Raw genomic sequence first — 27,699 nt, 5'->3', positions numbered from 1 at the left:
TAGGCGGTAAAAATACTAACAAAGCCAACTACAATGCGAAGAAAACAATTCAAATTAAGTCTGGGCAAAAGCAAATACATATACTCCCACACCTTATAGGTATATAACTGATGCGGAAATGCCGTATTGATTATATCTTATTATCCAAAACATCTAAACATATATTGTAATACTCATCCGACATTCATTATACCCTATTTTAACACTCAATTAGGCATCTGATTGACACTTATAATTACCTTTAATACCTTTCGACCTTTTTAAGCAGCAATTAAAGTTTAACTTTTCTGTAGTATGTAGGATATCACTGCTTTTGGAATATACTTGTACATATACTTGTATAAGCGCATTTGATATTATTTTCGTTTTTTTAGCAGCTTATTAGTAACATACTATTTTTAGACTCTTTTCTGGAATACATACTGGAAAATGTCAATGTATCTGTTCTACAATTAATAAATCATTGAACATGAACTTCTATGTAAAGCTAATTGATAGCACTTGTGCGACAAGACACGCCCTAAATAAAAGTTGAGTCGTCGCCATTAAAACAGTATCAGATTCTATAAAAAAATCATTCATTTGTGCAAGTACGGTAAATAGTGGTTGTACAACACACTGAGCTGTTGAATGCTTCAATTAAAGTTAAAAATGTGGTGCCTTGCGGCCGTTATCGCATACCTTTGTGGATTAAGCTCCGGCATAGAAGATTTGTCCCAAATGGTAAGCAAATAAAAGCGTAGGACGTATATGAATCCTTGAATGCTAATTACTTTTTAATTTTTTCATAGCTTTGCAGCGATGTTTCCAATGGCGAAATATTGCCAAATCCACGCGATTGTAATTCATATTTCATTTGTGGAATTGTACCAATGATAACCTACTGTGATCAAGGTCTACATTTTGATGTGGATAATAAAGTTTGTAATTGGCCAGAAATTGCAAATTGTCAATTTGATAAGGTGAAACTAATGAACATTATTACTCACGACAACAGATGTAAATACATGTCTCATACCATTTCAGATTAATATTTTAACGAATAACAATACTGAGAGTCAAACCCCTACACCAGACTATACAACGCCAAAAGAATTGAATTTATTGAAAACAGAGCTTGATTCGAATGAAAACATCAATCTATATGCAACGGACATGACGCCGCAACATATTTATTTTATCGCTTTGGATGTGAATACACGAAAGCCAGTTGATCCCATGCAAAATTATGAACCTCTAAATGTGGCATGTAATCACTATGGAACTTATTTTTTACCACATCCTAATGACTGCAGCTCATATTATATATGCGCCTTCGGTCATATGATGCAACACAAATGCGGTCGTGGCGCTGGATGGAGCTATAAGCGCCAAATGTGCGAAGTTCGCCCATTAACCGAATGCTATGCTGGAGCTGCTTACCAAGCAAGCAATGTGCAATTAAGTCCACAAGTCGAGCTTTCTGCACTATTTTCCAATGAACAATTATTTAACAATCCTCCAACGAGTGAAATGTGCACCCTATGCTATGCCTCAAATAACGATATTACGGGCCCACCAACTAATCTAAGTTGGTCGTCAAATAGCGAGACTACACGATTCATACTCACTGATCCGCAATTGCCACCTACATCACCCACATTAGTTCCAGCAGATATTTCAGATGGAAATGTACCTAATTGTCCCAAAAACATTCAAATGTACTTACCACATTCCACAGATTGCAGCAAATATTATATATGCATTATCGGTATGGCATTTTTGACCTCTTGCCCTGAGGGTTTGTATTGGGATCAAACGGCAGAGTTTTGTGATTCACCATCAAATGTAATGTGTCCGTAGAAGAAATCTCAATGAATAAACAAGTCGCTATACTAACATTTACAATTACTTTTATTCACTATTTAATGATCGATTCTGGTGATAATAGTCGAGATTATGACAGAGTTGTGTTAATTAATATTATATCATTCAGAAAAATGCGACAACAAGTGCATAGTTCTATGTTTAGTTAGTTATTATTTTATCTCAGAATCTAAAATATATAATATATGAAAAAGTTTGGAGAGAAAATCTATACAAATGTCCGATGTTTTACTTCTCCACATACTTGTATGACAACGTACACACTGCAGCACGGAATATAAAACCAGTTGTGTATATTGTTAGGTGATCACCATCTGATAACACAATTCGTCTTTTACTGTCAAATTCTCTTGATAAATTACCAAAACAACTATGTAATTGAAATTTGATTTGCTTTTGTTTTAATTTAAAGTGTAATTATTGCAAAAAAAAAATAATAATTTCGAACGATCTCGTTGCTTGCAATAGGATCAAACGATTGTCCGTGTGACTGAAACTGAACCTGAAGTAGCCCTGGCAGTACTGCCTAAGATGTTAACCTTTATAAGTATAACATACATGCATCTTATACCTTCTACCGTACAGTTTAGGTCTGGCCAGACCTTTGTGCAGATAACAAGGATTTTAATATAAATTGTATAAGCACAAATGCATAAAAACATAAATTATTGCATTTATCAATATTTTTATGTTATTTCTTAATTTTTTTCCAAATATATTTATAAAGGTAGTACATTTTATTCATTTTGTGCATTAATGCATTTGTGGCACCTACTGAGTTGCGCTGCATTTGCATACAAACTGGCTCTAAACAGCTCATACAAACAAATCTGGTTTTTCTTGCAATTTATCATTACTATAGCATATTTTGCACGACCTTTTTACATTAGATACGCTCCCTGTATTTGATGCACATATGTACTTGAGGAGCAATAGGACCACCGAAATAAGACCACCGATACCGGCTCATCGAGATGTAAAATTTGTTTTTGCCATTGGGATTATTCATACGAGCTTCGGCTTGACGATGGTCCAGCGACTTCCCCAAAACATTTAGAAAGATACGTCTTGCATCGGTTGTCCTGTCTTTCTCTATTTGATTTCTTATAACATAAGCATCCAGTGCAGCCACATCGAACATATTGCAGAAAAAAGGCAATATCTACCGTTGTCTTATCCATTTGAATATATATTTTCCCAACATCTGATCCATAACATCAACACCGTATTTTATTTTATTAAAAAAACGAATTGCATCAGGGTTTTAAGTTGACAAATAGTGGCGTTATCTTGATACAGTGAAGATGATATAATACTAAGCAAGCAATTTAATTTTTTTTTTTGGAACATAGCATATGAGACTAACGTTGTCGAGAAACCCGCACTAGATACTAGGTATATATTTTTTGTTACGCCGTAAGGTGCCAACATAAGCTATAGAACAATGTGGACAGTTCTTACAGAAAATCGATATTTATTAAATTGAGAATTATATAAAATTACTTTCAATTGATATGAATTGGAGACATCACACGCGCAAAATATTTTTATACCATATTTGGCGGGCTTAGAGAGTATATACTGCGTAAATTTCGTATGACCTCTGAAGGGGGAATAACTGTTAATCTCTCGTTATGTTGCTGTTGTCTTATATAATAGGTCCAATTGCATATTTAGCATCGTCCAAAGATCACATATGGGTGCAGCCTTATCTTCCTCCTGGCGTGAAGCTTCTTTCATCGTTAAATCTTATAAAGCGGGTTATGGCTTTGAACCATTGTATGGACATGACAGCGCTATAGATTGGCAAAGAATCTTTTTTCCATAATTATGTGCTGTACTGCATATTTGCATGGTTTATGGTACTCCAGCAGCAAGCAAAATTCCAATATATGCGAACAATTCATTCTCGTCAACCATTTTTCATTGTATTGGCTTGTTCGATGTTTTTTCAGATTGAAGTTTTCGATTATTTCTAAAGCTTTCCGTTTTGTTTCTCTCATCATGATTATTATCATTTCGTATTATATATATTATATATAATATATATTATCATTAAATATATCTAGTGGATTGGAAGACAAAGAAATTTTTACAGTTCCAAAAGCTGCTCTCAAATTATTATGGCTGTACACGCGACTAGTTGGTGAAGTAATCTTACTCCACTTAGTTTGCCTCAGTAGCCACAAAATAATTGGTTTAATTAGAAAGATCACTACGTTCTTCCCGCTCATTGTCGCCATCGTTACCTTCGTGATTGCTTTGCACTCCCAAAATATTTTCCACATCGACATTTGTAGTACATATATTCACCATCAAAATGATCTTCATCCTCATCTGTGAAAGTCCCATATTCTACAAGGTGCTCATAATATGGTAATTTGTATGCTGCTCTTCTAACATGCTAAAAAAAAAGTTTAGTTTCCCATAGAGAAGTATTCAATTTTGATATCTATACCCGTTCACAAAACAAATTATAAAATAATTTCGTGACCACACTTTATCGCACCATGAAAACAACTAACAGAGGTTTTGAGAAATTATTGCAGCTATTGTTTGTGTGAGCATTTTCACCGTCCTTTTCCAAAGAACACTCGAATTACAAGCAGCGATGATAATTATGTGTTAATTAACTTGTCTTACTGATGAAGTTCAGCAGGTGTACGGGGTGGTTCAGAGAGGAGCCAATAGAGTGAAGAATCTTAGTCCAGGTGATATCACAATGGGCCTCCTAACGGCCTAGGTGTGTCGAAAGACAGCCACTCTACCTACCTACCTAATTATGTGATACACGCAACATCATAGGTCTGGCTGATAGATTTAGTAATTGTTTGATAAAACCTAAATTTAAAAATATTAAAAAAACAAAAAAAAAAATACTGAAAATAGTAGGTAATAAGTTTATTATTTAATGAAACAATTGAAATAAACTCTAGCATGTATGCCGCGAATCATGTGCAAGTATGAATGTTCATCCGTATCATCGCAATACAATTATGTCAGTCTTATCTCGTTTTTGCTAACACGCTTAAGAGGTACAACTATGTAAGAGTCTTTTTCGGATGGAGCAAAAATACAACCGCAGGAAATGAGACTTACATACTACTTATCGGTAAGAAACATGGCTAAATTAAATAATACACATACACTGAAGTCACTGTGACGGAAGTGTCACCTATAAATGCGTCTACACAAGTTGGAAAATACACAGAAGTAGTTGTGGCAGTAGTTCCTGCTAGACATTAGGCGGTTTACAACATCGTAATAAGTTGAAAGGATTCAGGACAATAACAAAGAAATAAATACAAAATGAAAGGTAATATATACATAAATATAAGGTTGAAGGTTTTTGTTATTGGCAAATTAACAGCCACTTGAGGGTCGAGTCGTTTATAACCGTCGTATATAGGCGAATGATTCTGTTAGAAAACAAATTGTACAATTACTGGAATAATCAGGGTTTGCTTATAAATACCTATATATTTACCACAATATTCAATTTTTTATTTCTAAAGTACATTTATATGCTATATTCCCAAAGGTTTACTAGCCACCATAAATATGGCAAAAATGCTGTTAACTCTTTTTGGCCTATTGATCATCCAACAGCATGTAGTTGAAGCAACTTACTCAATGAATGAAACGTGCGCATACTATACCGGTTATATTGCCAATCCTACTAACTGCCAAGGTTGGGGTGCTTGTGAAAACGGAGTACTGGTGGCTACAGGACTTTGTGGCGAAGGTTTGCTATACGATTCGAAAAGAGGTATATGTAACTATGCAAGTCAAGTACAGTGCAGTACCTCCGCAGCGGATATTTGTGCCAATTCGAACGATAATACTTTAGTCGCTCAACCTAGTGACTGTACTTCATACTGCTATTGCAGAAATAAAACGATAAGAGGATGTACGACATGTCCTAACAACCAACTTTTCAATCCAAGTACAGGCCAATGTGTTAACAGATATGTCTGCCCAACGGATTCCATTTGTCGTTTAATTCCAAATAACAAATTCGCTGGCGCTGAAACGTGTGGCAAATATTTGAGATGTCTAGATGGCTCGGGAACTGAAGGTAGCTGTAGAACAGGCTATTTTAATGCCTTAACTGGAAAATGTCAAACCAACAATCCGTGCTCTACTGTTAGCACAAATCCATCTTCAATTAATACAATCGTATGCTCGGGATATAACTTAACCTCTGGAATTCAGTATTTATCGGATAATTCAACATGCTATGGCTACTATACGTGTACTAGTTTATTAGGACCGGGTCTATGGAGATCATGTCCATACACGCTTCAGTTCGATAGTACAAGCAGCAGGTGCGTCCAGGCTAACCAAATAAAATGTCCATTTAATCGTTGTGCAAATATCAATCTCCGTTTTGTGACTAACGCTTCATCCAATTGCACAAGCTATTATTATTGTAGTGGTGGAATACAAGGTTCTACAGCTACGCCTTGTCCAACAAATGCTCCATATTTTAATGAAATTATCCAAGCTTGTGTCACAGTGGCTCCGACGTTTCCGATTTGTACTTGAAATATTATATACCATATTAATATTAAATAATAATAAATAAAGGCATGACTCAATTGTATTAGTCGGTTGATTTGCAAATATTAGTGGAGAGGTAGATCTTAACAGCAACTACATTTGCAACATGCAACAATAATGGCATTCCTCGTTGAGACACCTTTTAGCAATAGTATGGCGGGCTGACTAATATTTCTTTCTGCATTAAACACTGTTTGCTCATAAAAATTGCATATTTTACGTTAATTGCATATTTTAAGTTAATATTAGCAAATAAATGCCGCAATCGCTCAAACCGTGTTAAAAGCTTAGGTATAAGAATCAAAGGTCCATTTAGAATAAAATTCTCATAGGCTCAATACACCGAATATACTTTGTGTATAAATTAATAGACACAGCTTGCGGTGTGGTACCGAAAATGGTTGAAATCGATTCAGACTTTTCCCTAAGCCTATATAACTTTAATCTTCATTCGCAAAAATTGGTCAATATGTAATATATGGTGGAGCGAAAAAAAAATGTTTATGTTTACTTAGCCTGACGGTAAAATTTGTAGATTTGTAGTCTTTATCTTGCATAACAGCCGAACTGTGTAATAAAAAATAAATATACATATATGGATATGTTATTAAAATATTTTACATTAGGGTGGAGCGAAAAAAAAATTATTATTTTTAGCTTAACCTGAGGGTAAAATTTGTAGATTATAAAAAAGAAAGTGTTTGGAAAAAAAAAATTTTAACATCTGAGGCGGCTCACTTTTTAAGTTAAAATTTTTATTTCATAAAAAATTGTTGATAAGTGTTGAAGAAGCTGTGGAGAGTCCTCTTTCGGGCTAATTAAAAGTTATCAACTTAAAAAAAAAGTTTGTGGTAATTAATGGAGTTTTAAAAAAAGTCGTAATCGACAAATTCGGTAATTTTTACACAAATGTGAAGAGTTTAAACCAAAACTTGAAATTTACTTTAAAAGTAAGCCACCTCTAGATGTTAAAAACAAATTTTTTTTTTCCAAAAATTTTCTTTTTTTTAATCTACAATTTTTTTTCACTTCAGCCTAATGTAAAATATTTTAATAACATATGCATATATGTACAGTCAACGCTCCTATAACGCAGTACTCTCAGAACGCGGTTTCCGTCAACAGCATACCATAAGTTCCTTCCGCGTAGCCTAAGAATGTTTAGCCTAAGCCGTTTTGTTCGTTAGGGCCTATTTGAATTATAAGCGAACATGACGGCGCAAAGTTAAAAAAAAATTAAGAAATTGCTTAGCTCCCTGTAGAGAGGTTTTAGTGGAGTTAGAAAAAAAGCTACAATCGAAAACCAATGTGAAGATGAGCCAAGTGAGGAAGACATTTTGCCTATTAAAAGAAGACGAGTTAGGCGACTCATATTATCTGACAGCGAGGATAAGTGTTAAAATTCTAAATTTTACAAAAGTATTTCTTGTTTTTGTTGGTTTTTTAGTTTAGTTTTGGTATCATTTCTTTATATAAACTCTTCAACTCGCGTTATAGGAGGGTTGACTGTATATCTATTTTTTGTTACACAGTTCGGCTGTTATGCAAGATAGAAAACTAATAAGTAACTCTATATATGGAAAATCTGTTTTTAATAAACTTTCACACTTCCACTTATTCCACATTCCTCTAAATCTTATAAACTGCAATTTTCGATTTTCTCTTCTCTAAATATGAATGAATTGTTACAGGCCTTGTATATTTAATTTCATTCCTTTAATTTAGTTTATATTGCTTATACTAGAATAAGCGCAAGGTACCTTAATAAATTTAACTAAAATTCTTGCTTAGCATTAGGTCATTTGGTGGAAAAGTTATTACTCTTAGTATGTGCTTTCCATAGCACTAATACATATGATGCATATAGTGAATTGTGTTGCTTAGGTTGATTTTAAATTAAATATCTCGGAAGCAAAATGTAATAAATAAAGTAAGCGAGTCTATGTCATAGAGTATAAGTTAATAACATACCAAATATTTGGTAATCCTTTCACAATTTTTTTGAATAACTAATATAACATTTTTAAATAAATTGAATTGAGTACATATGTCTATCTAAAGTGTTTGGTTAGACAAGCATTTAATCTTTCCATTTTATAGTATGTTTGTTCTAATGCTTTGGCATTATAAAGTTAAAAATGTGTTTTTTTTTGCTTTCCTGTTGCTCTTTGTTTAGCAAAAATAGACTTTACGGAATTTCCGAAATTTAAAACTAGAAACAACAGCATTAGTGCCTGAATGTAATGAAATTCTCGTGAACTGCTCCCAAATTACAAGTTTCTACTGGTTCGAGGTACTTCTATTGACAGTGCGTAATGTGAAAATCTACAATAAAATATTACTAACAAAATGACACCGCGTTATAAACAAACGTTCACCAAACTTATCTACAAAGCGAAATGTTATGCAAAATACCAAACTTTCTTCTTTTAATTTCCGTTGTCATGTTTTTTGTTTGGAAGATTTCTTGACACGCTTTAAAAACGTTTTTTATATACGCCATATCCGGCGTGTTATCGTTTCTTTATTGAAGATGTTCAATTTTATCGGGAAAATATTTTGTTGCCTCAATTATTGATACGATTATCAATACATATGCGCTTTTGATATCGGAAACACGTAGCTGAAAGCTCCGCAGAATCGTATAATATCAACGTAACATTAAAAAAAATTTCAGTTGATGAACGAAAATATCTAGGAACACCTATCAGTAGCGACATTATAAGTTGTGGAACGAAAAATTCAAATAACGTTGCTTATTACAAAATCATACGAGTCGAAATAACAATGTTTAAATGTAAGTACAGAAACAGCTCAGATTTTAAATGTTCTTTAGTGGGAAGTTTAAGTTGTGTCGTAGAGTTGATCCAAAATCGATGGAACTCACTTGCACAAATATTCGTCCTTTGTGTTACCCATAAACTCTTAAAAGTGGATCACCAGATACTCATAAATCGACGAAGCGTTTTGAACTTACCATAAATTTGTTAAGGTGGGATATATCAATCACAGCCATTTCGCTAGGTTCGCCATAGGCGTGTCTACCGAGATATTCCAATCTTACTCTGGCAAAAGCCGAACCATAGAGGAGGAAGTGACAAATTGATTCTACCTCATCTTCCTCTAGTGGGAAACTAGGCTAATTTATTTATTTACATTAACATACAATTTTAAATATAAATATATATTTTACTTACAGCACCGCTTGGTATTTTGTTCTGTTTCATTTTCTCATCGATTTACGCTCAACAAAGCGAACCATCCGTTGAGGAGATCTGTAAACAAGTTACACCGGGTACCACTATTTTATACCCTAACACATGTGATAAATGGTTTCGGTGTTCATCGTCGTTCAGTGTTAAAGATTACGAAGATGGTACATGTGTTTTCGGCTTATATTTCAATAAGGACACTGGTCGTTGTGAAAGCATTGAAAACGTTGTCTGTCCATATGCATCCCCTGAAACCAGCAATCGTTGCGCTTTCGAAGAGGATGGTACCTTCTTGGAGGATCCAAATAACTGCAGTAGTTACATTTTTTGTGACAATGGCAAAGAAATGCAATCCACTTGCCCATATGGATTAATATTCCACGCAGAAAAGGCAGAATGTGTATATTCAACGGATTACAATTGTCTAGTGAAGAAAGCCAATCCCATTTGTAAGGCTGTACCAAAAGGCCTCTTACTGGCGAATATTAACGACTGCAACAAATTTTACAAATGTGACGAAAAAGCTCAACTCATCTCTTTAGAGTGTAACGAAGGCGAAGCATACAACTATTCCACCCTGGAGTGTGTACCCCGAAACAGGGTGGTCTGCCATCCTTTAGCGCCAGAACTTGAACCTGAAGTAGATGTTTGCGGCAGCGAGAATAATACCGTAGTTGGCTACATTGCCGATACAGAATCTTGCAGTGCATATTATATATGTGCCAAGAAAGAAGCAGGCAAACCTGACCGCCAACCTATGCATCTAACATGTCAAAATGGCTATTTCTTTGATAATAATACATTGTCATGTCGCGATCGCATGAATGTTAAGTGCTACTTGGACCGTTGTAAAGGAATCGGTAACAAATACATCAATGTTATCGGTGATTGTGCGTCTTATGCACATTGTAAAAATGGCGTAACAGGGAAAATTGGTAAATGCAAAACTGGATATTTCTTCGATGAACGCTTACAGGTTTGCACTCAAGAAACTATCACATATGCAGCATGTATGCCATAAGTCCAGTAATAATAATAATATGTCAATAAACTTTATATAAACAGCTTGATTAAATATTTTATTCTTAAACCTTTTAAAAAGCAAGTATGATTATAATCCCATAAATTTGATTAACCCAGTATTATGGCAAAGAATATTAGATGCCGTTGTAGTACTAAAACTGCTTTAATGGCGAATGTCTGAATTGAAAGTAGCAGATGCTCTCGAAGTATAGTACTTCACGAAAGAAATCAAACAGTTAGCAGATATTTATCTTATTGTATGAGATATGGAATTTAAAATTAACGATTTAAACGTATAGCCACATATGTTAGGTGCTTCTTGGGGCGATATGTTTACATGCCGCCTAAGGCATCCAATGTTAATACATATATGGTATTGTGGATACACATTTCAATACTTTAGTATTTTGGGTTCTAATAAAAGGTATTGTAATAATTTATTATTGTAGTAAAAATATATAATAAATCTGATTTTTAAATAAATAAATGAAAAATTGCTAAGACATGGCAGGAACCGTACATTAGAATCTTTCCGATATACATATATATATTAAAGCCTAATATTGACTGATTTCTTACATTTCTTTTTAAAAGCAAAGTGTGTTAGCTACAACAGACTTACCGAATTTTGTCAATATACAAGGTGCGTTCCAAAGTAAACAGGACTTTAAAAAAAAAGACAGAACAAATGTTTTATCGACAAAACCAATTAATTTTATTCAAAATAGTCTCCTTCTGCTTTAATACAGCTTTTTGCACGGTCGAAAAGCATGTCGAACGAGTGTTTTAGCTCGTTGCCCGGTAAGGCCGCCAGTATGCTGGTGCAAACCTTTTGAATGGCCTCCACGTCTGCATAACGCTTTCCTTTCATCGGCAAATGCATTTTTCCGAAAAGGCTGAAGTCGCACGGTGCCATATCAGGTGAATACGGGGAGTGGTTGATTGTTAAAATGTGATTTTTGGTCAAATAATCGGCCACAAGCGTCGATCGATGAGACGGCGCATTATTGTGCAACAAACGCCAACTTCCATCTGCGCGATATTCGGGCCGAACACGTCGAATACGGCGCACCAAACGCTTCAAAACTTCAAGGTAGAATACCGCATCCGGGTGGAACAAAATCTTTGTGGACAATACCCTTGGAATCATACAAACAAATCAGCATTGTCTTCACTTTTGACTTCTCCAGGCGCGATTTTATTGGTTTCATTTATGTCCTCACGGCCACTTTGAAAACGTTGAAACCACTCGTGCTACGGGTTAGGCAATATTCGCCATAAACTTGTTTCATCAATTAAAACGTTTCGGTAAAAGTTTTACCAATTTTAAAATAAAATTTAATGTTGGCTCTTTGTTCGAAGCTCATTTTCGCACCGATGACAAAAACATACTGACACTTAAAACGCAATAACTTCACTTCCAATAGATGAAATGTCATGAAATTTTTACTGGAAGTCGATAAAGGATAGCAGATTCCAACGCAGTAGTCGACATATAGATGGCGTCACTAGAGTTTACTTCGTTACTTTTCTACTGTTTACTTTGGAACACAACTTGTATCGCACTTTCTGTTTGATAAATGCGGCGTGAAGATAGGCACACAATCGGACCAGTATATATGATATAAAGTCAACCGGAAGAACGAAAATAATAAAATTGGTTATATGGGGCTTAGGAAATGAAATGTACTATAAGCTGCATAACATATGTACATTAAACCTTTTATAGGACAGAGTCGCGCCCTTTTTTTCAAAACATTTGAAACTGCACATTCTCTTCTTTTCTGTGCACCCTGTGCAATGTTTGACAAACGAAAAATAAACAAATTAGGCTTTCAGAGGAAATTGTAAAAAAAATTTCATACTCAGACCTCAAATACACAAATTTTTCATATAGCGCCATTAATTTGACTATCGGAAAGTTTTCAGCACTAAACCTAATATGCGGCTTCCTCGATTCACCTCGATAAAATCAAATATTAATGCACCAAATATAATGATTTCTATCCTTTTAGCTGCAAATAAATTTGGAAAAAAGTAATATTAGGTGTAGTAAAAAGATTGCGAATAAAAGAATGTACGAATAAGTGAAGAGCGGCCGACCGTTTATCGTTGAGAGAAAATAGCAGTGTTTTATTGTTGTTTCCAACAAAAAAAATATAATATATAATAAAAAATAATATTAAAATATATTTATTTTGTTTGGATTCCAACATAAGATTTCTTAAATTTATCTATAGTTTCATATTTTACATTCATGCAATTTAGTCAACAAAATAGTTATGTACTTACACATGTGGTAGTTAAAAATGGCGACATCAAAGTTCTCATAAGCCAATGACGTATTTGGATAGCAAATAAAAAAAATTATGTATATGTATGTAGTATAGGTATATATAGTTGTATGTAGTTATATCAACAAAAATGAAAATGAACTCAACTCACAAAAACGTTCCGAAATAGTTGAGACATTGATATTTCAATTGTAGCATATACAATTTGTTGTTCTGAAGATGCTGATATTAGATCACGTGATAATATGTTGGAATATTTGCAAAATTTTACACAATTTATGATAAAAAATGTAAATAAATTACAAATGTTCATTGACGGTAAAGTTTGTAAGGCCTTCATCATATATTCATCACGCAAGTACATGTATTTAACAAGAAGATATATTATCAAGATATTTTACTTGCTTTGCTCGTGTAATCACTTTCCGACGATTGCTTTTGTTTCTCACATTATCTAAGATCAATAATATGGTAGGACGTAATAATAATGACAATCATAGATCTTTAGCAATGATAAAATACATATGTTCATTTTTGGATATAAAAGGGACGCTAGAAAACGAAATTATCGCCAGTGAAGTTTCTGTTATGCCAATCAATTGTCTAACAAAATCGTGCTTGAAAAAACAAACAAATTCAAACATTTAAGAAATATAACTTTGCTAGGCACCTTACAGATGTTACTACCAAAAATGTGCATGAGTAAGTAATGCAATAATATATATATCGCTGAATAGTATTATAACGTTACATTTAAAATCATTTTATTTCAGGAACAACTTTTACCTTATTGGCAGCGGTTGCCATTACAGCAGCGCAATCTGAAATGGAAGCTATATCTGTTGAGGATATTTGTAAACAGATGCCACCAAACATCTTTATTTTGCGTCCAAATTCATGCGACAATTGGATTCAATGTCCCACCGCACTTAATGCCCAAGAATATGATGAAGGCTTCTGTGCATTTGGCTTATATTTTAACAAAGATAAAAGTCGTTGTGAATCATCAGAAGACGTGGCATGCCCCTTCGAGAATACCGGAAACTATGATGATAACCATTGCGCTTCAATGAAAGATGGCACATTTTTGGCAGATCCCAATAATTGCAACAGTTACATCTTTTGTATGAATGGTCAGGAAGCGTACTCAAATTGTCCCAAAGATTTAGTATTCCATCCCAAGAAAGGTTCTTGTGTTTATTCAAGCGAATATCGTTGCCCAAAACAAACAGAAAAGTCAACTTCAAGCCCAATTTGTAATTCGATACCTGATGATACAATTTTCGCCGACATCACGGATTGTACAAAATACCAGCAATGTGTGAAAGATGGCAAACTACAATCGTTGCAGTGTGCAGAAGGTCAAGCATTTAATTATACGACATTGAAGTGTGTAGCCCGAAAGGAGGCAATTTGCCATCCTTTAGCACCAGAACTCGAACCTGAAATCGAAATTTGCGGAACGGAGAGCCTTGCACGAGTAGGCTATATTTCCGACGATCAATCATGTAGTGCTTATTATATATGTGCCAAGCAGAACGATGGAAAACCTGATCGAAAACCTCTTCATTTAAAATGTCAAGAAGGATACTTTTTTGATAACGCAACTTGGTCATGTCGTGACCGTCTGAATGTCAAATGCTCTTTAGACCGTTGCGAAGGAATGGATAACAAATATGTCAACGTGGCTGGGGACTGTAGTGCATATGCTCGCTGTAAAAATGGCGCAACAATCGCTAGTGGTAAATGTGACACAAATTACTTCTTCGATGAACGTACTCAAGGCTGCACTCCACTTAATATCAGCTATATAGCCTGTTCAGCCTAAAAGTAGCTATGTGAAATTATGCGACAAAACTCTTTTGGCAACAATTATTGATTATGTTTTTAGATAAGCAAATATACCAAAAAATGGTTAAAAACATTATAATATTGTGCTATTTTTTTTTTTTGCTCTACTATTGTTTTCATTAAACTCGTCTTTGATCTATTGTATATATATGCAAGGTTCGCCTTTCTTTAGTTGTAAAGTGGTTTGTACATATGGGCAAAGGGGGCGTGCATGTGGTGAGACTGAAAGTCCTGTCGAATGCTAACTGTTGAAGTTGTTTGAAAAAAGGCATACTGATATAATTTCGACATTTTTTTCTGGAAAGTCCCGTTAGTTTTAAGTTTAGTTAGTTTCAGCTAAAAGTTGTTTGTATCACAGAAAAAATGGGTATAAAACTACTTATATAAGTTAACGTATCATCTTTGGATGATCGATTTTGCTACCCATTTTCGTATATTGGGTTATATTGGAGATTGCTTTTGACTGATCGATTTTGTTCTCCATTTTCCTATGCTGGGATAACCTAAGAGTTTTGACGCTTGGTTGTCAAACGTAGGCAGTCAGCAACCTTGCACCAACTACACAGTAAATAGCGAGGATGACCTTCGCATTCCTCAACGGCAACACGCTAAACAAAAAGAATTCAGAAATTTGGAAAAACACTGGCACTAGCTGTTGGATCGTGACAGTGATAAAAGGCAACGAGCAAATGCTAATTTATTGTATCGATCATTATAAAAGTGGCCATCAGCAAGAGCAGTTGAATCCTCATAGAAAGTAAACTAAATTATAAAAGATAATTAAATATCAAATACATTGAAACCACAAAAATAGAATTAATATAATAATAACTTTGTATACAACAATATTGCTGCAGTTAATTCGAGTGTTGACATTGCGCTTGAATTAGTCAGTCAAGTCGGCCAATGTTCTAAAACTCTTATTTTATTTATGTGCCTTTAAAGTATTTCAAGAAATAATTATCTAATCAGTTATTATTACCCAGTTTCTACTATTTCATTATGATAACACATAATAGATTGAAAAAAGTATCAACAAATAATTAATTTCATACATTTCAGAAAATTCAGTTATCTCTTAAAAACGTACTCTTGTTGCTTCGATATATCATCAACGGAGCTTTGCAAAAATTCTATCTCTAAATAATTTGGTTAAATATAGTCATGACACATGCATTAGAATCCAAAAATGGTATACACACCAGAATGTAAGCCATTTTCATATAACAATATGAACTATGATGTTGAAATAAATACTTATGTTTATTAAAAATTAATTATTACAAATATTTTTAGACTATGAAGAGACACATGCTGGAAAGCTGATAGTCGCGTTTCTACAAGACTGATTAAGCTCATCAAAGTAGCCATTGTCAGGGCAAGTGCCATTGCCGATGGACACGCCACCTTGACAAATTGTGTATCCATGGCATCCATCATTTGTTTCGTTAACCAATTCGATTTTATTACTAGCCAAACCAACACAACGATTGTAGTTGCATGCGATGCTAGTTCGTGGTACGCATTCGCCACCGTTTGACTCATCAAAGAATCTGCCATCCGGACAAATGCCATGCTGTAACACTATTCTATCCGTGCCATTTTCCATCGTCATACTGCAGTAATAATAACCATTACAACTATGCCGATCTGATACAAATATGCCAGTCTGATTACAAAACTCAGAAGACGGTAAATCACTTGATTTGTCAATACACTTCACATTTGCTGGATAATCACAGTCTGCCATAAGCGCGTTATAGTAATAACCATTAGGACATTCGCGACTCAATATTTCACCCTTCCAACATAGCTGATATTCAACACAACTATTTCGAACCTTGATAAACACGCCGTCGGGCAGGATGTTGCAATAACTATCCGGGTTCATATTTATGGCACAGGGATAACCTCGTATGCAGTCACTCGTTCCTGGGTTGAAATTATAACCTGTTTGGCATACGCCATGTGCTGCTGAGCCATTATTGCAATAATAGTAGCCATCGCAAGCATAAGGATCAGCTGCAAAGCCGGTTTCATCAGTCAAAGTCGCGCATGGATTACTTGAAATACACTTTATACTGGTCGAGTTAACACAGGCATATGTGTTACGATCGTAAAAGAGATTATCTGAACAGGTGCCAGCATGAGGTATACCATCAAAACATGTTATCCATGCATTACAGGCTCGAGGATCTTTGATACGTGTACCGTTCGAAAGTAATTCACAAATTTCATTCGGATCGAAGCTAGCGTTCACGGCAACAGAAAGCAACAACAACGAAAATATTCCTTTGTCCACTATTTTTAGTACAAAAACCGAATAGTATTTAAATTATAATTATTTTTTAGCTAAAACTTTTCTTAACATAATTTTGAAACACTTACACATTTCCTTCGGCGTTGTTCGTAAATAATAAACAAAAATGTTAAATTTTTTGCTCTGCTAATATCAAGAGAAACTATCTGTGTTCGATGTTCTTAAATACTAAACGAAAAATTTCTTATACACGAGCTTTTGTGGTACTATGTATGTACTTGCAAAGAATTCTAATATCAAAGCATTAAATCAAACAAATTAAATGCTTAGGTAGTTATTATAAATAAATATTACTCTATAAAGTAAAGTAATTTGAGCGCAATAAATCACGGGTACCTTAAAGACATTAACCATTAACCATTTAAAATTATGTCATAATTACATTTATGTTTGGTTGAGCTGGTTATACTAGTGTATGCGGTAAATCGGCCCTCAAGAGTTCTACTAGATCAACTCGAAAAGAACTTCATTGATAATTGTGTTAAGTAATGGAATTAAATGCAATATCGTCGTTTCATTAATACTTAGCACAGTGGTATTGGACAGTTTGAATTAAAGCGGATTTTTCTACTAACGAAAAAACTCACATTTCTTCAACTAATTTCAAAATATGAGTGTGTCAGTAAGGTCTAAATTCTAGCATCGTCAAATATTTATAGTTGGCGCTGCTTAACCTACGGAAATTGAGTGAAAGCGTCCTCATATGATGACTGTTTAAAAAAATTGTATCGCATGCCAATCATTGGCTTAAAACCAAATTTAAATATACGTAAACAACAATAAATCATTTAGTTGAAATTGGTAAAAGCTTTTTGAATTGGTACAGTTTTACTTACCGAATGCTCCATATATAATATATATGTATTGTACATAGGTATTCAAATAAAGAGATGATCAAATGTCACAAGTCAACATCTATTCTATTGCGGGTAACTAAATCGTTGCTCTAAAATTTCGCAGGGAACGGCTATATACAGTTACATAAATGAAAAAATGAAACTATTACATATGTGTAACACTACAGTGACTTCCAAGAAACGTCTTTTGAAAATTTTAAAGACAAAAAAAAGGAGAACCCACGTGGCGAATTTGTTCCACTGTTTCATTTATCATACTGTTAATTAACTAAATTAAGGAACAAAGCTTAGATCATTTGATTTTTGATCAGCATGTTCTTAACTCAATTAAAACGATTGTGACTCGTATATTGAATTTCCCTTATCACTATATTTGATAAGGACTTATCACAATAGGTGATAACACAAAACCGATACAAAGACGTTAACTTTGCAGAGAAATGTACTAGTTTCATTTGTAGTCCTTTCTTCTGTATTCTACACCTCTTAGGTGTACCCATCGTGGCAATCAACTCATTTAGATATTTCATTTCATTAGCTACAGATTCGTTAATAGCTGTTATTAATAAAAATTTTAAACAAATCAAATTTAAAATTTGCAATTACTGCCATGCCCCGAGTGGTCTAAAATTTACGGGGTTTAATTTCAATTAAAAGTCAGCGACCACACTTTAAAAACGCTGGCCATAAAGAAAATTGTATATTCGAAGAAATTTTGAGCTTAGTGTCTACTGGTACCCTATATGTATATACATATGTGTAAATTTAATTAAAATTTGCAAGTGAGTGTAAATACATCAATAAAAAATTATTATTTTATCAAATAATACGAATATTTAAACTTGATTGTTACTCTCCGAAAACAACCGGATGCACACATAGGAATAAAAAGTTATCACGTATTACGCATTTTGCGTCTGCTCAGGAATATTTATACGCGCGTACCTTATCTTGATTTCACGCCGTAAAGCAACAAATATTTACTTGACAGTGCCTTCGAGATTTGGTCTTCACTGTACTTCTTTTGCACCAGGTACTACGTCGATTATTTTTGAAAGAATATAAAAAATAATCTTACATACATATATATATATATATATATATATATAATAATAACAATAAATGAATATTTCTCATAAAAGGTGTGACCCAACTTCTAGTAAATGCGTGGAATGTACATATATTTTTACATTTCGGTAGCTTTAGTTTTCTTTAAAATTTTACACTTGGTCCAATCATAACAATTAAAACTAATAGGCCGAGAAATAATATCAAAATCATAACAAGGAAAAATCTTGAGATATCTTTTGTAAAGAGAAAAATATTATTTTTGACAAGAATATTCGATATTCGATTTGACAAAAAAATTCGACTCTACAAATAATTCAGCGTAAATATTCACTAACAAAAAACACGTAACGACATTGAAGTGCTTTTATGGTTATTGTTAAATTCATTTGTTTATTTTACTTCACCCAATAGAAATTTAAATAATTCCAGAGGTCCAGCTAGCTTAGAGGTCTTAGCCACATCCACTTTAAAAACCAGTGAGTCTTATTTTTTATGCATTTCTTCAACATATCAATTCCTCTCACATTTTGTTTAAGAAAATTTAAAATTTACTATTCGTCGAGACTTTACATATTTTCCTGCTTAAATTAACGAATAATAAATCAATTTTTGTAATAAATTATTAACACCATACTGACGTGAGATAAATATATGTATCCACTTATACCAATATGATTTTTAATTCAGTAAAAATAAATAATTTAATCATAACTACATACTATGTAATTACAACTACATATAGCGATAATATCACTTAGTCATAGCGCTTAGTAAATACTCTATCATAAGCTAGATAGGCATCTGATGAACATTTAAAATTTTTAATGGAATACAAACACCTTGAAAAGGCGTTGTGGATTTAATTTTTCTCCCTCTTGAAGTTGACAGTCAGTGACAAATGAGCATAAGACTTCGCTAATGCCATAAAGTAAAATTATCAGTATTTCCGTTTTGCATAAAAAGCGATCAATTAAATATATCACAAATATGTCTCGTTGACACATCAAAAATTATCAGACACTGGAACAGTTACCGACAACATTACTGAGTATAAATACATGTTGGTCCAAATTGGAGTAAAACAGTTCAAGAAGTACATTCGTGTCTGCCTAATTCAATTAAAGTACTACTTAATATTAATTAAAAGGATATCTCAAAATGTTTAGTAAGTTAAACATTTAAAATTTAATATTTAACTTTTAAATTCATTTACATAAATATTTACATACATATGTAGCATATATAGCTTACAATAAAAGTATCTTTAACTTCTCTTTAAAGCTGGTTCTCCCGTCCATTGCATCTATGCGTTGGGAATTATACTGCTCTGCAGTTCAATAACTGTCGCCCTAGATATGAACAATATCTGCTTGTTACTGAAGAATGATGCCCTAATTGCCAGTGGCGATTCCTGTACACAATATTATTTCTGCTCCAATGGAATTGCTATCGCTCAAAATTGTTCGAGTGGCACCTATTTTAATAAGAATACGCAAATGTGCGTCAGTGAGGCTCCAGCGTATTGTACCTCTACTTCGTCGGATCCATGTAGTGGAAGTGCCGTAGGATCTTTCGTTGCTAAGCCTGATTCTTGTGAAAGCTATTATTACTGCTCAGATACAGGTGCAGAAGTCGGTAGCTGCCCAAATGGTCTATATTTCGACTCGGTAAACCAAATTTGTGACTACCCATCCGAAGTTAGCTGCCCGACAACTAATGATAATACAGACGAACCAATCAATTTGTGTTCGTATATACAAGTAGGAGTTTTCTTTGGTAATGCTTTCAATTGTTCAGGATGGTTAAGATGCACTAGCGACACCAATTTGCAAAATGGAACTTGTAGAAATAGTTTGCTTTACAATACAGCGAGAGCGATGTGTGATTATGCAACAAACGTTGATTGCTCACAGGTATATTTATTTTACATCATTCAACCAATTATTACTTGGAGAAGACTTATCTTTTATATCGTATTTACATTATGTACAGGTAACTAACGATCCGGAGTTAGATGTGACAGGTATCGGTGGTGGGGGAGCATGCTCGACAGAAGTAAGTAAAATAGTTTTTGATATTATATTACTTTAATTAATTAATATTGTATGTTTGCAATTTTTTATGTAATTAAGGGAACAAAAATAAAGGCTACTGCATGTAATCAATATTACTTATGCGATGGTACTAAATACCAACTGACGAATTGCGTTAACGACTTATACTACGATACAGAGACTGAAACTTGTGTAGAACGTATTGATGCTTATAACGATTGCGATCGTTGTTTAGGTACCACTGATATGTTCGTAAATGCCTTCGGCACCGATTGTCATGAATATTTGTACTGCTCTAATGGTGTCAAAAGGGATTCAGAACCATGTCCAAATAACGGTTACTTCAATGAGGAGCTGGGAGGTTGCGTATCAGTAAACCCAGAATTTAAGTGCTGTGCAAATGCTACCCAGACTGGTACCACTGAAACTACAGAAACCCAATAACTGCCTTATATTATGAATTGGCATCTACTGTTAGTCCGGAAGAGTCTTCGATCCTAAAATCTCCAGCAGAATGGAAAAATAGAATCGATATACATATCTGGTTAGAATAAACTGAAATGTATAATAAAATAAAAAATTTAAATGCATAATGTAATTATTTGTAATATTATTCATAACATTTAATAAATTCAGAAATATGCCTAATAACGGATGTTTAATTCATGTGAGCGCCACTTATATTGTTTGTCAAAAGACTCCTAACTGTTATTTTCTTGTTATTTTTAACACATTAAATTATTTATTATCTTGAGTAGTAACTAATTATATCAGGACAACCCCGGCTTCATTAGCTGTAAGAAACTATATAAAATGAGGAGATTTGAGTAATATTTAATGCTAAAGCAATAGCATTTATTGATCGCTAAATTATTAGTTTGCTAAAACATGTCGAATATAATCACCATTGCTTGTTAAAGTGAAAATGGAAAAATCAAATGTTAATTAACACCACTGCCATATAATGCTATTATACACACATCAGTGATTAATTGAGCAATAAGATTTCACCTTCAGTAGTTTCAAATTCGAAAATCGGAATACAACAGCGTTTATCTTCCTTAGAATATCATTTCTTCTTTTAATTCAAAATGATAACACAAACGTTTTTCAACATATAATATAAAAACAAAACGTATGTTTTTGATATCCGTTAATTTAGATTCAAAAATAGTATACTTATGTACTGGTCGCTAGCTCGATAATACCATTTTTTAGAGTTATTTATATTCTTTATTAGCACATCCACACAGTTTAGTGCTGAAATGTTAGCCACAAACTAGTCAATCGATAGAAAATTCAGCAAATCATAAGCGCTTTTTTCCTCCAAAAGTGCATTCGGTTCCAATTACATTAGTCGTATATAAAGTTTACAGTATTTGTTCAATACAGTCATTAAATCATTTTATCATTATTATTTTTTTATTTTTTTTCGTTATCTATTAATTTAAACATCATATGAGAAGAAGCTGAGCCGAAAACCACAGGCTAAAACTTTACATTTATATTGGGAACAAGTCCGCCGATAATGACGCTATTAATTAATTTTAAGCGGAATATTTGTTTTAATTAAAAATATATGAATCACCTGCTTTTAAATGTCTTCAGAAAGCAGGCAAAACTCATAATAATTTCTTTGTCTGAGAACTGTAATGCCTTATCATTACAGGCGCTTCTTCAATAAATGAGAAGAAAAAAAATTATTTAATTAAATATTTTCATTCCATTATTTGATCTAATCATAAAGCCAGCAGTTTAAATATTAAATCGCCACTTTCCGTACTATAAAAACGGCCAGCATGTTTTATCACCAGTCAGTGTACTTAAATACTTGAAAATTTTTACATCCCCATTGATTTAATACGCGAAATGTTAGGTAACTCGTACATATGTTAAATAGATAAATTAAAATGTATTAAGTGTATTTATATTTAAATGTGCAAATCTTTAAAGGATTTAACATAAATATATATATATACCAAATGTTCGTCTACCCTTGATTAGAACCACTAATTACTATTTTAACAATTATGTCTCTTTATAGCGAAACAATTTATAGTTAGTTGGCTCTTACTGACGTTTGCTAATTCTATATCCGCCGAATACAACGTGAACGCTGTATGTACGTTGGTCTCAGATGGCTTACGGATTGGTAGCATCGACTCTTGTCGGCGTTACTACACCTGTAACAATGGTATAGCTACGGCTTACGATTGTCCCCTCGGCCGTAGTTTCAGTAAGGACGAGCAAGACTGCGTGGCTGAAAGTACAGTTCAATGTTTTCTTAACCCAAGTAACCCATGCAATGGAGCGGATGAAACTTTTGTACAAAGAACTGGTACATGCAATGGTTGGATTTACTGTAAAAACGGACAAGAGGCCGGAAATGGAAGGTGTGCTGACAATTTAATTTTCAACAACGGCGTATGCACATTTGGCTCATGCACCACAGCTGTCACTAATCTTAATGCCAACTTTACATCTGTTTGTCAAATTATGAAGAACAACCAATTCTTTGGTAGCACAAGACAATGTGCACAATGGCAAGTGTGTAGAAGGAATAGACTGGTTAGAGGCTTATGTAGAAATGGCTTGGTAAGTATTGCTTGATGATTACATTTATTCCGTTGAAATTAGAAATAAGCTTTTTTCTCACACTACGCGAAGGCATACGATGTGAAAACAGGATCATGTGTCTATGAAAATCAAAATGCCTGTTCCCAGGTTTCTGGCATCAACATTCTACCTGATCCAGAATATTTCGGCACGTGCACCACAGAAGGCGTTGTAAGACCTTCTAGTATATGCAGCGACTATTTAAGATGTGAAAACAGTCAGTGGAGGAGTTATTCATGCAATACTAATTATTACTACGATAATACAACGGAATCATGTGTAGTACGTAGCAATGCTAAAACATACGATTGCGATAGATGCCAATTTTCGAACAACCAATTTGTTAACGCAGTCGACACAGAATGTCGCAAATATTTGGTATGTCAAAATGGTGTTAGAAAATCAATTAACACCTGCGGTGTTGGTTACTATTTTGACGAGGTTGTTGAGGCTTGCATACAAGGCAACGGAAGAAATAGCCAGGTAACCAATAGCGCGTGTTTCGTAGCTTCTGGTACTTCCGATACTACTTCTCCATCAACCATCGTGGACGATACTTCCAATATTTCCGAGTTGATAACTCCAATACCTCCGAATGGTACTACTACAACTACATCAACCATCGTGACCGTAACTAACGAGTAATAGGGTAATAATTGATGCTAAGAACTATATATGTACACCACAGGTACTCCAAAAGGTTTTCAACTTGTGTATTTATATTATTACAATATAAATATTTATAATTATATTCCTTTCAAAGCTATAGTTTTTATTTTTATTTTGTTATACCTTTTTGGCCAGCTCATAAAGCTAATATCTTACCATTGCTCAAAGTGTTATTGCTGTAACATTTTTATAGTTCCCGAGAAAGTGTATCTACAGTAAGCGAATCGAAGCCATAATGCCTGTGTTCCTTTTGCCCAGTGTATACACCCAGTTTTTGCTGATAATTCTCTTGGTTATTAGTAAACAAAATACGCCTCTCTAATCAAAGTCTATACTGCAGCATCTATCTTTACCCTTCTACGTTGAGCTTCAATAGGTCGCTCGAAGCAGTACGCCATTATTAGAGATCTTATACATATAACTCGATAAGCCTTTTCACTGTCTTCATCGTGAAAATGTAAGTCTAAGGGTTTTTGTCTCATTTTGGTCAGTCTCTTTAGAGAATACAAAGAAACTGGTTGGCTTTTTTACGCGAGAACATGTCACATAAAGTTGTCCATTGGAAAACCATGGTATAGCTAAATCTAGGCCACAAACAAACAACCTTTGGTCTAGTGAGTTATTCATCACCATTGCAATCTAATTGCAAATTGAATGCGTTTAAATTCAATGGGCAAATCTGTAAGAATCATAGCAATACATGTTCACCCCGAAAATTGCCATTCAAAATGGTGGCTTCGTTAATGTTTTTCTACAACTTTTTAATAACTAATCAACAACAACTGTTTTATCTTTGAATTTAATTCATTGACGTTCACATTTTTTGCTGCCAAAATCAATCTTGCTGCCAGTCAATATTATATTTTTTGTTTACATCGGAAAGTATATTGTCGATGAGAGTGTTTTGTGAATTGATGATTGTGCATAAGTCCGTCGGTAATTTTATGCATCTAAAATTTTCATGTACAGCTAGTTTTCTGTTGTGAATATCTAACAATTGTTTTGAGAAAGTTTCGGAGCAGATGCATCTTTTTCACTGAGAGTAGTAGTAGAAGAATTCAACCGCATCATAACATACTTCATTTCACGATTTACATATATATGTGTTGATTAAATCAAATGCACTTCGATTTGGTGAACTCATACCGAAATGACTGTTTGGCAAATTCACAATGACAATGCAATGATCCTCAATAGCAATCAATGCTTGATTGATGTCATCAGTCATCTAATCTTTGTAATTATCTGACACCATTTGTGATCAAGTCGGAAAACATGTCGTAGATACTATAGCAAATAGTAGACGAATTTGTGGTCCTGATTCCAAATATCTTGAAATGTTAATGATCTGATGACATTAACCAACAACGGTCGCAGATAAAAGCACTCAGTCTGCCTTGGATGGACAGTATATATACGACCTAAATTATTTGATTTGAATAAACCAGGGCATGCGTCAACTGGTATGCCTTGCTTGAGGAGTATTCAGTTTTTTTGATTGATTTCAAAAACACCAAAAACACGCAAACGATTACACAATTCAAAAAATTCAAAACTCGCAGTTTTTGGTGGCTTTATAACACTATTTTGACCGTTTTCGAGATGCACAAAGAAATAATGTTAAATTCGCTATGAGAATAAAATAAGCCGACTTATTTTCATTCCTACTCCGTGATGTTTGCTGGTTGAGAAGTGACAACGATAGATACCTGGCAGGAATAACTGATTAGTTGGTAGAACTATACTACATGGAAATTATAGTATACTACAATTATTATATTCGATTGTCTCTGCTTGGAATAGAAAAATATAAAATAAGCGATTAAAAATCAGGAGTGGATAAAGATCAGTGTGGAAATTTGGAATTTTTCAATGCTGCATAGTGAAAAACTAAAAACTTTGTACGAAAAAATAAAAAGAAATTAATATTTGGGGTCGACCACTCTTAACATTTAGCGGTACAAAAAAAAGATGTTGCCCGATTCTTAGACCTACCCGATATGTACATCAAATTGCATCAAAATCGGTCCAGCCGTGGCACCGCCCACATTTATGTGAAATCCCATATCTCGAAACCCACTCAACCGATTTCAACCAAATTTGGCAGGTAACATTATACTGACATGTTACGGTAGGAAAATGGGACAAATCGGACAATAACCACGCCTACCACGCCAATTAAATTAAATTAAATTCCATTTTATGCTTTCACTTTCCCGTATACAAATCAAGAAGCAATGATCAATTGTCTAAATCGAACCAAAACTATTCAAGCCCCTAGGTACCAAATATGTCGACCACAATTCCTATTGCGAACTTTTTACTAAAAATATAAGTCAACCTTTCAAATATATTATTGAAATTCAAAAAGAATTTTCCCCCGTTTTGATCTTTGCAAGTTGCTAGAGTATAAAGTGTTCGGTTACACCCAAACTTAGCTCTTCCTTACTTGTTATTTTTTTCTTTAGCACTGAAAGCTATAGAATAATCATAAAACTCTAAAACTACTTATGTTAAGAAGCTTCCCCAAATTTTTATACTTTTGTGCGCTTCTACATAATATTGGTGTATCACAGCAAAACTTAATCTCACCAAATAGTTTAGATACTAAAACAATGAGGTAAGAAAATCTCTGGATAATATGCGTTATAGGGTATAACGTCAATTGAACGATAAAAAATAAAATTAAAAAGTTAAATTGCTTGGGGGTTTGAATCCTTAAAAAAATCCACAAACCATCGGAGGTTTTATTATTATAAAAAACAATTTATTGCAGATAAAAAATACTATGTAAGAATCCTCAACATAATATTAAAGTTCGAACAACGGTGATTTGACAAATACACAATAACTAACAGATGGGGCAGCAGTTCGTAGTGTATGGTAATTCGTCCAATTTAGCCGTGGGAATGGGGAGATATGAACGAATGCACTTTTTTCGGATCATATTCGCTGGCTAAAGTTCACTTTTCCTTGATCTCGAATATGTACCAGAGGATCCATGTCTCGTCAATGGTTTCAAAACACGCAAAAACTCCTTTGGATTGCGCTTAAACAGCGACAACTTTGCCCAATATTTAAAGTAGAATATGACCTACGCAATATTTTAAGATGCCTTTTGAATTTTCTCACGTTATCGGCCGTGGCTCAGCAAAAACCGACGTGAGATCACGTTGAAACTTGTTAAATCAATTTTAACGGTTGTCATCCAAGGAGAAGAATCGCCGTATGCATTCAAATCCTCTTTGACGTCAATGCACGATTTTTCTACCACAAACAAAAAGCGAATCACCCAACTGACCG

The 27,699-nt window shown here is 33.9% G+C and overlaps 6 protein-coding genes across 6 annotated transcripts; 5 read left to right on the top strand and 1 right to left on the bottom strand.

Moving 5' to 3' along the window:
- The first annotated feature begins 563 nt into the window (after nt 1–563).
- On the top strand, nt 564–21,762 carry LOC106623276 (uncharacterized). Its single transcript, XM_070111405.1, has 7 exons — nt 564–723; nt 792–962; nt 1,027–1,839; nt 18,875–19,019; nt 20,339–20,970; nt 21,050–21,112; nt 21,190–21,762. The coding sequence occupies exons 1-7, from the start codon at nt 631–633 to the stop codon at nt 21,553–21,555; spliced, it is 2,283 nt and encodes a 760-aa protein (XP_069967506.1). The 5' UTR covers nt 564–630; the 3' UTR covers nt 21,556–21,762.
- LOC106623277 (peritrophin-44) lies at nt 5,023–6,472 on the top strand. The gene is made up of 2 exons (XM_014242726.3): nt 5,023–5,182; nt 5,408–6,472. The coding sequence occupies exons 1-2, from the start codon at nt 5,176–5,178 to the stop codon at nt 6,412–6,414; spliced, it is 1,014 nt and encodes a 337-aa protein (XP_014098201.1). The 5' UTR covers nt 5,023–5,175; the 3' UTR covers nt 6,415–6,472.
- Nucleotides 9,065–10,716, top strand: LOC106623270 (peritrophin-44). Its single transcript, XM_070111783.1, has 2 exons — nt 9,065–9,226; nt 9,629–10,716. The coding sequence occupies exons 1-2, from the start codon at nt 9,217–9,219 to the stop codon at nt 10,660–10,662; spliced, it is 1,044 nt and encodes a 347-aa protein (XP_069967884.1). The 5' UTR covers nt 9,065–9,216; the 3' UTR covers nt 10,663–10,716.
- Nucleotides 13,502–14,888, top strand: LOC106623274 (peritrophin-48). Its single transcript, XM_014242722.3, has 2 exons — nt 13,502–13,660; nt 13,732–14,888. The coding sequence occupies exons 1-2, from the start codon at nt 13,636–13,638 to the stop codon at nt 14,784–14,786; spliced, it is 1,080 nt and encodes a 359-aa protein (XP_014098197.2). The 5' UTR covers nt 13,502–13,635; the 3' UTR covers nt 14,787–14,888.
- Nucleotides 16,054–17,908, bottom strand: LOC138857848 (peritrophin-44). Its single transcript, XM_070111784.1, has 2 exons — nt 17,198–17,908; nt 16,054–17,110 (listed from the first exon to the last, which is right to left on the bottom strand). Exons 1-2 carry the CDS (start codon nt 17,199–17,201, stop codon nt 16,107–16,109), a joined length of 1,008 nt encoding a protein of 335 aa, XP_069967885.1. The 5' UTR covers nt 17,202–17,908; the 3' UTR covers nt 16,054–16,106.
- Nucleotides 21,763–22,830: 1,068 nt separating the features above from the next.
- On the top strand, nt 22,831–24,489 carry LOC106624333 (peritrophin-48). Its single transcript, XM_014244033.3, has 3 exons — nt 22,831–22,987; nt 23,156–23,706; nt 23,779–24,489. Exons 1-3 carry the CDS (start codon nt 22,981–22,983, stop codon nt 24,370–24,372), a joined length of 1,152 nt encoding a protein of 383 aa, XP_014099508.3. The 5' UTR covers nt 22,831–22,980; the 3' UTR covers nt 24,373–24,489.
- The last annotated feature ends 3,210 nt before the right edge of the window (nt 24,490–27,699 follow it).

This window comes from Bactrocera oleae, chromosome 6 (assembly GCF_042242935.1).
Source record: "Bactrocera oleae isolate idBacOlea1 chromosome 6, idBacOlea1, whole genome shotgun sequence".
In the NCBI taxonomy this organism is placed as follows: domain Eukaryota; kingdom Metazoa; phylum Arthropoda; class Insecta; order Diptera; family Tephritidae; genus Bactrocera; species Bactrocera oleae.
The sequence above is the reverse complement of the archived record's forward strand: the minus strand, read 5'-3'. Positions and strand labels throughout refer to the sequence as shown.

Bases quoted from the DNA above. Each gene is read 5' to 3' on its own strand.
- LOC106623276 (XM_070111405.1), top strand. From the start codon at position 631: ATGCTTCAATTAAAGTTAAAAATGTGGTGCCTTGCGGCCGTTATCGCA. The intron at 724-791 runs GTAAGCAAATAA...ATTTTTTCATAG, and splicing joins TAGAAGATTTGTCCCAAATG to CTTTGCAGCGATGTTTCCAA. The intron at 963-1,026 runs GTGAAACTAATG...ATACCATTTCAG, and splicing joins CAAATTGTCAATTTGATAAG to ATTAATATTTTAACGAATAA.
- LOC106623274 (XM_014242722.3), top strand. From the start codon at position 13,636: ATGTTACTACCAAAAATGTGCATGA. The intron at 13,661-13,731 runs GTAAGTAATGCA...ATTTTATTTCAG, and splicing joins ACTACCAAAAATGTGCATGA to GAACAACTTTTACCTTATTG.
- LOC106624333 (XM_014244033.3), top strand. The intron at 23,707-23,778 runs GTAAGTATTGCT...CACTACGCGAAG, and splicing joins GCTTATGTAGAAATGGCTTG to GCATACGATGTGAAAACAGG.